Source organism: Monodon monoceros, unplaced genomic scaffold, assembly GCF_005190385.1.
Source record: "Monodon monoceros isolate NGI ecotype Baffin Bay Population unplaced genomic scaffold, NGI_Narwhal_1 Super_Scaffold_12, whole genome shotgun sequence".
Taxonomy (NCBI): Eukaryota; Metazoa; Chordata; class Mammalia; order Artiodactyla; family Monodontidae; genus Monodon; species Monodon monoceros.
In genome coordinates, this window is record NW_021703768.1 from 77,256,197 (window position 1) to 77,268,608 (window position 12,412).

Genomic DNA, 12,412 nt, shown 5'->3' on the forward strand with positions numbered 1-12,412 from the left:
CCAATGCAGAGGACACGGGTTCGAGCCCTGGTCCAGGAAGATCCCACATGCTGCAGAGCAACTAAGCCCGTGCACCACAACTACTGAGCCTGCACTCTAGAGCCCATGAGCCACAACTACTGAGCCAGCATGCCACAACTACTGAAGCCCACACACCTACAGCCTGTGCTCTGCAATAAGAGAAGCCACCACAAATGAGAAGCCTGCGCACCACAACAAAGAGTAGCCCCTGCTCACCGCAACTAGAGAAAGCCCACGCACAGCAACGAAGACCCAATGCAGCCAAAAAAAAAAACAAAAAACAAAATCTAAATTATTACTGAAATGACTACATCCCATTAAGCTAACACATGCTGAATGCACGGTACCTGCGTGTTGTCCTGTACCACGTGCTAGAATTTTACATGTAGTTATTTATATCAAAAATTCTATGATGCTGGTAACCAGATTTTTTCCCCTTATGTATTGAACTTATTCACACTCCGCCTAAGCACCAAGGACACTGCTTTGTTCCCAACATAAGAATGCCAAACAAGATGAATAAAGAACAGGTAACTGAATTATTCATAGAAAGGAAGTCAAAGAAAAGAATGCCAAGGCGCAGGAAAGGGAGCAGTTTGCAGTGTTAAGTTTGAAAGATGACACGCAGAGAACCAAAAACAAAGAAAAAAACATAGATCAGATAAAATACCTAGCCCTGGATCCAACAACGCAAAAAAAGGAGGTAAAGGTTTTCCCTCATAAGAGGAGAAAAGAACAAGAAAATATTCTACTATTTTTCCCCACTTCTACTAATGTTCAGAACAGTTTCATTTACTGTTTTAAACAGTAACCCGAGACTAATCTAATCACAACTAATTTGGTGTTACTTTTGCTCTTGATTACTGCAGCAACATATTAGCATCTATGATTCTTTTTCTCAAGCTATTTGCAAATTTGGATATTCTGAACATATATTCACGTTACATGAGTATATCCATGTAAAGTGACAAGATTTTAAAAATTCTGATTGGTTTTCTCAAAAATAGCTAAGAGGAGGAGAAAGAACTGCTTATTTATTATACAAGAAAATTACTTTAATCAGGATGGAACAAAAGTATCACCACAAATAAACAAAACCAAAGCTTATTGTATAGAAGTCATTCTCAACTAGTACCATCTAGTCATCTCCATCCCCCTAACCTTTGGCACGGGAGCATAATTTGGAGATGTGGAGGCACTTCTTTCATTTCCACAATGATTGAGGAGTGCTGTTAGCATCTAACAGACGGGGGACAAGGATAAGATCTTCCTGCAATGGGGGAAACAATTCTGTACTATGAAGATCTGTACCACTGAAAATGCCAACAGAGCACTCACTGATAACCACTGTCCAATAGCATCCATTAATCATCTCCTGCTTTTTAAGGAATTAATAAGGTCAATGTTCCCCCCACACAAAATATTTCGAAAAGTCAAAAAATACCATACGTGGCCTCCCTGGTGGCGCAGTGGTTAGGAATCCACCTGCCAATGCAGGGGTCATGGGTTTGAGCCCTGATCTGGGATGATCCCACATGCTGTAGAGCAACTAAGCCCATGAGACACAACAACTGAGCCTGTGCTCTAGAGCCCATGAGCCACAACTACTGAGCCTGTGTGCCACAACTATGAAGCCCATGTGCCTAGAGCCCATGCTGCACAACAAAAGAAGCCACTGCGATAAGAAGCCTGAAGAGATTGGAACAAAGATGGTGGAGTAGAAGGACGTGCTCCCACTTCCGCTTGTGAGAACACCAGAATCACAACTAGCTGCTGGACAGTCATCAACAGGAAGACACTGGAACTCTCCAAAAAAGATACCCCACATCCAAAGACAAAGGAGAAACCACAATGAGACGGCAGGAGGGGCATAATCACAGTAAAATCAAATCTCATAACTGGTGGGCGGGTGACTCACAGACTGGAGAACACTTACACCACAGAAGTCCACCCACTGGAGTGAAGGTTCTGAGCCCCATGTCAGGCTTCCCAACCTGGGGGTCTGGCAACGGGAGGAGGAATTCCTAGAAAATCAGACTTTGAAGCCTAGTGGGATTTGATTGCAGGACTTCGACAAGACTGGCAGAAAGAGAGACTCCACTCTTGGAGGGCACACACAAAGTAGTGTGCGCATCGGGACCCAGGGGAAGGAGCAGTGACCCCAGGGGAGACTGAACCAGACCTACCTGCTAGTGTAGGAAGGTCTACTGCAGAGGTGGGGGATGGCTCTGTCTCACTGTGAGGACAAGGACACTGGCAGCAGAAGTTCTGGGAAGTACTCCTTGGCATGAGCCCTTAGCCCCACCAAAGAGCCCAGGTAGGCTCCAGTGTTGGGTTGCCTCAGGCCAAACAACCAACAGGGAGGGAACCCAGCCACACCCATCAGCAGTCAAGTGGACTAAGGTTTTACTGAGCTCTGCCCACCAGAGCAACGCCCAGCTCTACCCACCACCAGTCCCTCCCATCAGGAAACTTGCACAAGCCTCTTAGATAGCCTCATCCACCAGAGGGCAGACAGCAGAAGCAAGAACTACAATCCTGCAGCCTGTGGAACAAAAACCACATTCAAAGAAAGACAGACAACATGAAAAGGCACAGGGCTATGTACCAGATGAAGAAATAAGATAAAACCCCAGAAAAACAACTAAATGAAGTGGAGATAGGCAACCTCCTAGAAAAAGAATTCAGAATAATGATAGTGAAGATGATCCAGGACCTCAGAAAACGAATGGAGGCAAAGATCAAGAAGATGCAAGAAATGTTTAACAAAGAACTAGAAGAATTAAAAAACGAGCAAACAGAGATGAACAATACAATAACTGAAATGAAAACTACACTAGAAGGAATCAATAACAGAATAACTGAGGCAGAAGAACGGATAAGTGACCTGGAAGACAGAATGGTGGAATTCACTGGTGCAGAACAGACTAAAGAAAAAAGAATGAAAAGAAATGAAGACAGCCTAAGAGACCTCTGGGACAACATTAAATGCAACATTCGCATTATAGGGGTCCCAGAAGGAGAAGAGACAGAGAAAGGATCAGAGAAAATATTTGAAGGGATTATAGTCGAAAACTTCCCTAACATGGGAAAGGAAATAGCCATCCAAGTCCAGGAAGTGCAGAGAGTCCCACACACGATAAACCCAAGGAGAAACACGCCAAGACACATAGCAATCAAATTGGCAAAAATTAAAGACAAAGAAAAATTATTAAAAGCAGCAAGGGAAAAATGACAAATAACATACAAGGGAACTCCCATAAGGTTAACGGCTGATTTCTCAGCAGAAACTCTACAAGCCAGAAGGGAGTGGCATGATACACTTAAAGTGATGAAAGGTAAGACCCCACAACCAAGATTACTCTACCCAGCAAGGATCTCATTCAGATTCGATGGAGAAATCAAAAGCTTTACAGACAAGCAAAAGCTAAGAGAATTCAGCACCACCAAACCAGCTCTACAACAAATGCTAAAGGAACTTCTCTAAGTGGGAAACACAAGAGAAGAAAAGGACCTACAAAAACAAACATAAAACTATTAAGAAAATGGTCATAGGAACATACATATCGATAACTAAATTAAACATGAATGGATTAAATGCTCCAACAAAAAGACACAGGCTTGCTGAATGGATACAAAAACAAGACCCATATATATGCTGTCTACAAGAGAACCACTTCAGACCTAGGGACACATTCAGACTGAAAGTGAGGGGATGGAAAAAGATATTCCATGCAAATGGAAATCAAAAGAAAGCTGGAGTAGCAATACTCATATCAGATAAAACAGACTTTAAAATAAAGAATGTTACAAGAGACAAGGAACGACACTACATAATGATCAAGGGATCAATCCAAGAAGAAGATATAACAATTATAAATATATATGCATGCAACATAGGAGCATCTCAATACATAAGGCAACTGCTAACAGCTATAAAAGAGGAAATCGACAGTAACACAATAATAGTGGGGGACTTTAACACCTCATTTACACCAATGGACAGATCACCCAAATTGAAAATAAATACGGAAACACAAGCTTTAAATGACACAATAGACAAGATAGATTTAACTGATATTTATAGGACATTCCATCCAAAAGCAGCAGATTACACTTTCTTCTCAAGTGCACACAGAACATTCTCCAGGATAGATCACATCTTGGGTCACAAATCAAGCCTCAGTAAATTTAAGAAAACTGAAATCATATAAAGCATCTTTTCTGACCACAATGCTATGAGATTAGAAATCAATTACAGGGAAAAAAACATAAAAAACACAAACACATGGAGGCTGAACAATATGTTACTGAATAACCAAGAGATCACTGAAGAAATCGAAGAGGAAATCAAAAAATACCTAGAGACAAATGACAATGAAAACATGACGATCCAAAACCTATAGGATGCAGCAAAAGCAGTTCTAAGAGGGACGTTTATAGCTATACAAGCCTACCTCAAGAAACAAAAATCTCAAATAAACAATCTAACCTTACACCTAAAGGAACTAGAGAAAGAAGAACAAACAAAACCCAAAGTTAGCAGAAGGAAAGAAATCATAAAGATCAGAGCAGAAATAAATGAAATAGAAACAAAGAAAACAATAGCATGATCAATAAAACTAAAAGCTGGTTCTTGGAGAAGCTAAACAAAATTGATAAACCATTAACCAGACTCATCAAGAAAAAGAGGGAGAGGACTCAAATCAATAGAATTAGAAATGAAAAAGGAGAAGTTACAACAGACACCACAGAAATACAAAGTATCCTAAGAAACTACTACAAGCAACTCTATGCCAATAAAATGGACAACCTGGAAGAGATGGACAAATTCTTAGAAAGGTATAACCTTCCAAGACTGAACCAAGAAGAAATAGAAAATATGAACAGACCAATCACAAGATATGAAATTGAAACTGTGATTAAAAATCTTCCAACAAACAAAAGTCCAGGACCAGATAGCTTCACAGGTGAATTCTATCAAACATTTAGAGAAGAGCTAACACCCATCCTTCTCAAACTCTTCCAAAATATTGCAGAGGAAGGAAAACTCCCAAACTCATTCTATGAGGCCACCATCACACTGATACTAAAACCAGACAAAGATGCTACAAGAAAAGAAAATTACAGACCAATATCACTGATGAATATAGATGCAAAAATCCTCAACAAAAAATTAACAAACACAATCCAGCAACACATTAAAAGGATCATACACCATGATCAAGTGGGATTTATCCCAGGGATGCAAGGACTGTTCAATATACGCAAATCAACCAATGTGATACACCATATTAACAAATTGAATAAAAACCATATGATCATCTCAATAGATGCAGAAAAAGCTTTTGACAAAATTCAACACCAATTTATGATAAAAACTCTCCAGAAAGTGGGCAGAGAGGGAACCTACCTCAACATAATAAAGTCCATATACAACAAACCCACAGTAAACATCATTCTCAGTGGTGAAAAACTGAAAGCATTTCCTCTAAGATCAGGAACAAGGATGTCCACTCTCACCACTATTATTCAACATAGTTATGGAAGTCCTAACCGTGGAAATCAGAGAAGAAAGGCATAAAAGGAATACAAATTGGAAAAGAAGAAGTAAAACTGTCACTGTTTGCAGATGACATGATACTCTACGTAGAGAATCCTAAAGATGCCACCAGAAAACTACTAGAGCTAATCAGTGAATCTGGTAAAATTGCAGGATACAAAATTAATATACAGAAATCTCTTGCATTCCTATACACTAATGATGAAAAATCTGAAAGAGAAATTAAGGAAATACTCCCATTTACCATTGCAGCAAAAAGAATAAAATACCTAGGAATAAACCTACCTAGGGAGACAAAAGACCTGTATGCAGAAATCTATAAGACACTGATGAAAGAAATTAAAGATGATACCAACAGATGGAGAGATATACCATGTTCTTGGATTAGAAGAATCAATATTGTGAAAATGACTATAGTACCCAAAGCAATCTACAGATTCAATGCTATCCCTATGAAATTACTAATGGCATTTTTTACGGAACTAGAACAAAAAATCTTAAAATTTGTATGGAGACACAAAAGACCCCAAGTAGCCAGTCTTGAGGGAAAAAAACGGAGCTGGAGGAATCAGACTCTGTGACTTCAGACTTTACTATAAAGCTACAGTAATCAAGACAATATGGTACTGGCACAAAAACAGAAATATAGATCAATGGAACAAGATAGAAAGCCCAGAGATAAACCCATGCACCTATGGTCAACTAATCTATGACAAAGGAGCCAAGGCTGTACAATATAGAAAAGACAGTCTCTTCAATAAGTGGTGCTGGGAAAACTGGACAGCTACATCTAAAAGAATGAAATTAGAACACTTCCTAACACCATACACAAAAATAAACTGAAGACGGATTAGAGACCTAAATGTAAGACCGGACACTATAAAACTCTTAGAGGAAAACATAGGAAGAACACTCTTTGACATAAATCACAGCAAGATCTTTTTTGATCCACCTCTTAGAGTAATGGAAATAAAAACAAAAATAAACAAATGGGACCTAATGAAACTTAAAAGCTTTTGCACAGCAAAGGAAACCATAAACAAGATGAAAAGACAACCCTCAGAATGGGACAAAATATTTGCAAACGAATCAATGGACAAAGGATTAATCCCCAAAATATATAAACAGCTCATGCAGCTCAATATTAAAAAAACAAACAACCCAATCCAAAAATGGGCAGAAGACCTAAATAGACATTTCTCCAAAGGAGACATACAGGTGGTGAAGAAGCACATGAAAAGCTGCTCAACATCACTAATTATCAGAGAAATGCAAATCAAAACTACAATGAGGTATCACCTCACACCAGTTAGAATGGGCATCATCAGAAAATCTACAAACATCAAATGCTGGAGAGGGTGCAGAGAAAAGGGAACCCTTTTGCACTGTTGGTGGGAAAGTAAATTGATACAGCCACTATGGAGAACAGTATGGAGGTTCCTTAAAAAACTAAAAATAGAATTACCATATGATTCAGCAATCCCACTACTGGGCATATACCCAGAGAAAACCATAATTCAAAAAGACACATGCATCCCAATGTTCATTGCAGAACTATTTACTGCAGCACTATTTACTATTTACTATTTATAGTCAGGTCATGGAAGCAACTTAAATGTCCAGAGACAGATGAATGGATAAAGAAGATGTGGTACATATATACAATGGAATAGTACTCAGCCATAAAAAGGAACAAAATTGGGTCATTTGTTTAGACGTGGATGGATGTAGAGACAATCATACAGAGTGAAGTAAGTCAGAAAGAGAAAAACAAATATCGTATGTTAACGCATATATGTGGAACCTAGAAAAATGGTACAGATGAACCGGTTTGCAGGGCAGAAACTGAGACACAGATGTAGAGAACAAACGTATGGACAGCAAGCAGGGAAAGCGGCCGGGGTGTGGGGATGGTGGTGTGATGAACTGGGCGATTGGCATTGACAGGTATATACTGATGTGTATAAAACTGATGACTAATAAGAACCTGCTGTATAAAAAAATAAATACAATAAAATTTAAAAATTAAAGAAAAAGAAGCCTGCATACAATGAAGAGTAGCCCCTGCTCACTGCAACCAGAGAAAAGCCCACGCACAACAACCAAGACCCAACGCAGCCAAAAATAAAATAAAATAAATTATTTAAAAAAAAATACCATATAAGTAATCACAGATATCAGAGACTGTTATTTTATTAAATTATTCCAAAAATAAAGAAACAGTTACAATTTATATTGGTGTATATACACATTTTTAAAGACTCAACTTTAAATGAACTTTATCAGGTTAACCTGAATACGAAAGAGGAAAAAAAGTCTCTTTGGGAACTTACAGGGCCAGAAACAAGCCAGTTAATGACTGCCTTCATTAAAATTTTATGATCCGAAGAGATCAGCTGATCAATTACTGTTTTTAAAAAATAAATAATACACACAGAGTACAGGATGGTTTTGAAGGATTGGATGAATCCAGAATTTAAAATTAAGCCATGATCTCTAGCTCCACCTGTGACTGTCAGTTCAGAACCAGGTGGGTCCAATCCCTTTTGTTCACAAAAATGTTCCTGAAACATTAAGAACTTCACTTTATGTTCCTCCAAATTTTAACCCAATATTTAAGTATCTGGTCATGTCGAGTGTTGATGTCAACTATACATACCATTTAAATAACAATGTCTTGGCTACGTCCATTTTTCCTTGTTTATACTCCGCTATTGCCAGAGCTGTCAAGATATGAGCTTTGTCTTGCTCTGATTCAACAGTAGACAAGGCTCTCTCGTAGGCTGTCACATAGAGTTGGAAACAAAAACAAAACAATATAGAAGCAAATGGTGGGATATTTCCTTTCCTAATACTTTTTTTTTTTTTTTTTTTTGCGCGGTACGCGGGCCTCTCACTGTTGTGGCCTCTCCGGTTGCGGAGCACAGGCTGCGGACGCGCAGGCTCAGAGGCCATGGCTCACGGGCCCAGCCGCTCCGCGGCACGTGGGATCTTCCCTGACCGGGGCACGAACCCGTGTCCCCTGCATCGGCAGGCGGGCTCTCAACCACTGCGCCACCAGGGAAGCCCACCTAATCCTATTTTTTAGAAGGGTCTAACTAAAATTACATCTTATTGTTCCCTTGATCTCAAGTGAATGGAATAAAAATTTAGAATATCTAAATTGGTTTAGCTGTTCCAAGGTGATTCTGGGAATATCATTTGGGTTATTATGTGATATTTCTCAATTTCCTTCTTTAGAATCTATAGGCAGGTTTGAATTACTATCTTCAAAAGAAGTGGAGGTCTAGAGCCATTGAGGTATCACCCAGATTCCCATGTACAGACCAGCAACTCCATTAAGCAGTACTTAAAATGAGCTGCACACACATAGGCTGGGCCATATATGTGGAAATGCACTCAATAAGCATTTTTGGAGAAACCAAAATGTATTATTACTAACAATGGTTGAGGCCTTCATTTATCAGAAATGTATATTGAAACACTGTGGAGTAGTAAATACTTGCTTTCAAATGCTACCTTATACACGTACCCTAAGTGATCTTGGGTCTGTTTCCTCATCTAAATAATAAAGATAAAATTCAGTTCGCAACACTGCTAAAAAGACTATTCATCATAATAATGTACTAAAGGAAGGAACAGATAAAAAGTACCTCTTAACGTTCCTGACTTTCAGTCAGAGTTTTAATAAACACTGCAACCCCTACCCCCATCTTAATATTACATCTTTCTGTATGTAAGCTCATCATGATTAAATTCTTCTCAGCTCTGGAAAAGTAGAAAGTATACTTTAACTTTAAGCAACGCACTTACCTTTGCTGCTCTCTTTATACAGACCCTTCATAAATAAAGCCAATCCAAAACCTATGATGTCTTCTAACTCCTCAAGGGGTGTTGACTTAAAAGCCTGGATAGCTTTATCATATTCACCAACAGAACTAAGAAGCAAAACATAACTTACTTTTAATATCAAAAATCATTTTGGCTTATATCATCAAAATTCAGAAATATTATTATACTAAAGCTCTTTTAACAACTTAATCTACTTCATCTATCAGTGTTAAAGCTGTAGAAAAGGCTTATACTAAAATAGAAGGCGTTATCACTTATTTCAAACAGGATGCACTAGGGGGATTTAACTTCACACTTTTAAATTATGTGTGAAAATGAACAGTTCTGCTGAATTACAAACTGTCTTTTTTTTTTAACAAACTTGAATTAAACTCTGTTATAAAAATAATTTCAAGTTGACTTTGATATAGAACTCTAATTTTTTAAGCTTAATATGTTAGTTAAATATTACCCTATGAGCATCTTTGACAAGCTTAGCAAGTCATAACCAAACCCAGCCTCCGTGTAAACTGTATATCTGCACATCCATTTTTTTGGAGGGCATATAGATACACTAAAATCCCACAGACAAAACTATACATTATCTTTTCGGCATTTAATAGGAATAAAAGTAAAAATTGTTATACATGATACTAAAGTAGAACGCTTTTTTTTTTTTTTTTTTTTGCGGGTTTTGGGGCCCTCTCACTGTTTTTGCCTCTCCCGTTGCAGAGCACAGGCTCCGAACGCGCAGGCTCAGCGGCCATGGCTCACGGGCCTAGCCACTCCGCAGCACGTGGGATCCTCCCGGATCGGGCACAAACCCGCGTCCCCTGCATCGGCAGGCAGACCCTCAACCACTGCACCACCAGGGAAGCCCCTAGAATGCTTTTTAATAACAACAAAATAAAAAAACGTGTTTTGTTTACTTAAAAATGAAGAGAAGCTGCCACCACCTGGAACAGACTCACTGAACCTTTGAGACTCTGATTTCTGGTATCTATCACTATAATCAGAAACTGCTTCTATTTTTAATGTGTTATTAGAAATCTTTTCATAAAATCTTTTTAATCTTGGAGGTGTGGGTGGGAGCTAAAAATATAGGCAATATTTGCTTCTAAAATTAATTTTATGAAAGTGAAAGAATTTAAAAATCCATTAACTCAAATTTTGATAAATATTTAATGAAGGGAAGAGGACTACCTTAGATTGTTTATGGATACATACATGTATTTTTTTAATTAATTAATCTAATTTGTTTATTTTTGGCTGCACTGGGTCTTCGTTGCTGCACGTGGGCTTTCTCTAGTTGTGGTGAGCGGGGGTTACTCTACGTTGTGATGCACATCCCTCTCACTGCAGTGGCTTCCCTTGTTGTGGAGCACCAGCTCTAGGCGCACAGGCTTCAGTAGTTGTGGCATGCAGGCTCTAGACCGCAGGCTCAGTAGTTGTAGTATACGGGCTTAGCTGCTCTGCGGCATGTGGGATCCTCCCAGACCAGGGCTCGAACCCGTGTCCCCTGCATTGGCAAGCAGATTCTTAACCACTGTGCCACCAGGGAAGCCCCCCATACATGTATTTTTAAAGTATTTTTTTAATGAACACTATCTTCAAACATTTGATAACTTTTGTAGCGAAAAGAATGGAACTAGAGAAGGGCACAAGGGGCTTCAACTTTATTTGTAACTTTTTTTTTTGAAAAAGAAACCTGAAACCTATTAACAGAATTTTAAGATCTGTTATATCTGAATGGTGACTATTCACTAAATTATGCTCCATACTCTATTGCTATGTTTTGCATGTTTAATATATTTCATAATAAAAACAAATTAAAAAGAAATCAGATGACCTATTTTCAATGGGAGGTATAAATTTTCTTCTAAAACAGTTACATTATATGAAACATCTAACTAAAGAGAACAGATGCTTTGCTCCATACAGTTTCTTACAACAAAATTTTGGAACTGACAGAGCTCTATCAACTCCTAAACACAACGATTTAAAAGAATTAAAAGGAGAAGCAATCAAAACAGGGAAAATTTTCTGTCTATAGATACGATTCAGTTACACGGTTATAAAAGAAACGAACTGGCTACCTCCGATTTCTACTATGTAGCTCCTTAAAAGATGTAGGTACTAATCCCAAAATATCAAACTATAGTTCTAATAATGTGTTTCAAACTGGAACATTGAATTTTGGGGCAGCTCTCAATTTGAGGAATGCCTCCTTGAGCCAAAAGTCTTCCTCCCACTAACACTCCTACTGTCCCAACCAAGTTCTATCCTCTGAAACAATTGGTTTCCAGCCTATTTTTTTTTCAATTTTTTTTTGAAGTCGGAAGTCTTTGAGACTCTGAAGAAAGTGATATTGCTCCCTCCCCACCCCCAAAATGCACACATACAAAAATTTTTGTGTACTATCTCAAAAGGGTTTCTGGACCCTTAATCCCACCCCCAGTTTAAGAATATACCTCAAATCAGAATAAATCTAATCCTCTTCCAATTAACTAGGCTTCTACTATTAGAAACAGTAACTACCTCTCCTGTCTAGTTCACAAACATCAGTTCTAAACCTGGTCCTCACAAAGGACACTGGGGCTAGGGGTCACTACAGGGACAGGAAACTGTTAACACAGCTTGGTACAGTGGGAATGATGTATCCTGGGGGAACGTCATCATCGTACTCATTCATACACAACCCGCTACTCTGGAAACTGGTCATCACCTCACTAACCCCACAGCTTTCACCAGAAAAACCTGTTAGGTTCATGGAATTAATGGGAAAAAAATATGCTTACCATAACAATCTGCCATAATTTCTTATTGTAACATTATAAGCATCTCTGTCTTCTGCAGTCTGTAACAACAAAATTGCCCTTTAAAAAAAGGACAAGGTATTTTAAATTATCTACGTGCAACAGCATTCTTTTACTCTTCCTCCTTAACTGAATCTACAGATTTTTGTTTTCTTCATTTAATTCTACTAATTATTTAACT

General features: G+C 38.5%; 1 protein-coding gene across 6 annotated transcripts in view; it reads right to left on the reverse strand.

Moving 5' to 3' along the window:
* The window catches only part of TTC37 (tetratricopeptide repeat domain 37), an 85,874-nt gene that overhangs the window by 26,173 nt on the left and 47,289 nt on the right, over positions 1-12,412 (reverse strand). For all 6 annotated transcript variants that reach the window (XM_029218089.1, XM_029218085.1, XM_029218087.1 and 3 more), the window contains 3 exons: positions 12,214-12,291; positions 9,398-9,522; positions 8,244-8,367 (listed from right to left, as the gene is read on the reverse strand). In XM_029218089.1, coding sequence (XP_029073922.1) covers positions 8,244-8,367; positions 9,398-9,522; positions 12,214-12,291 — 327 coding nt within the window. The remainder of the gene's footprint in view (positions 1-8,243; positions 8,368-9,397; positions 9,523-12,213; positions 12,292-12,412) is intronic.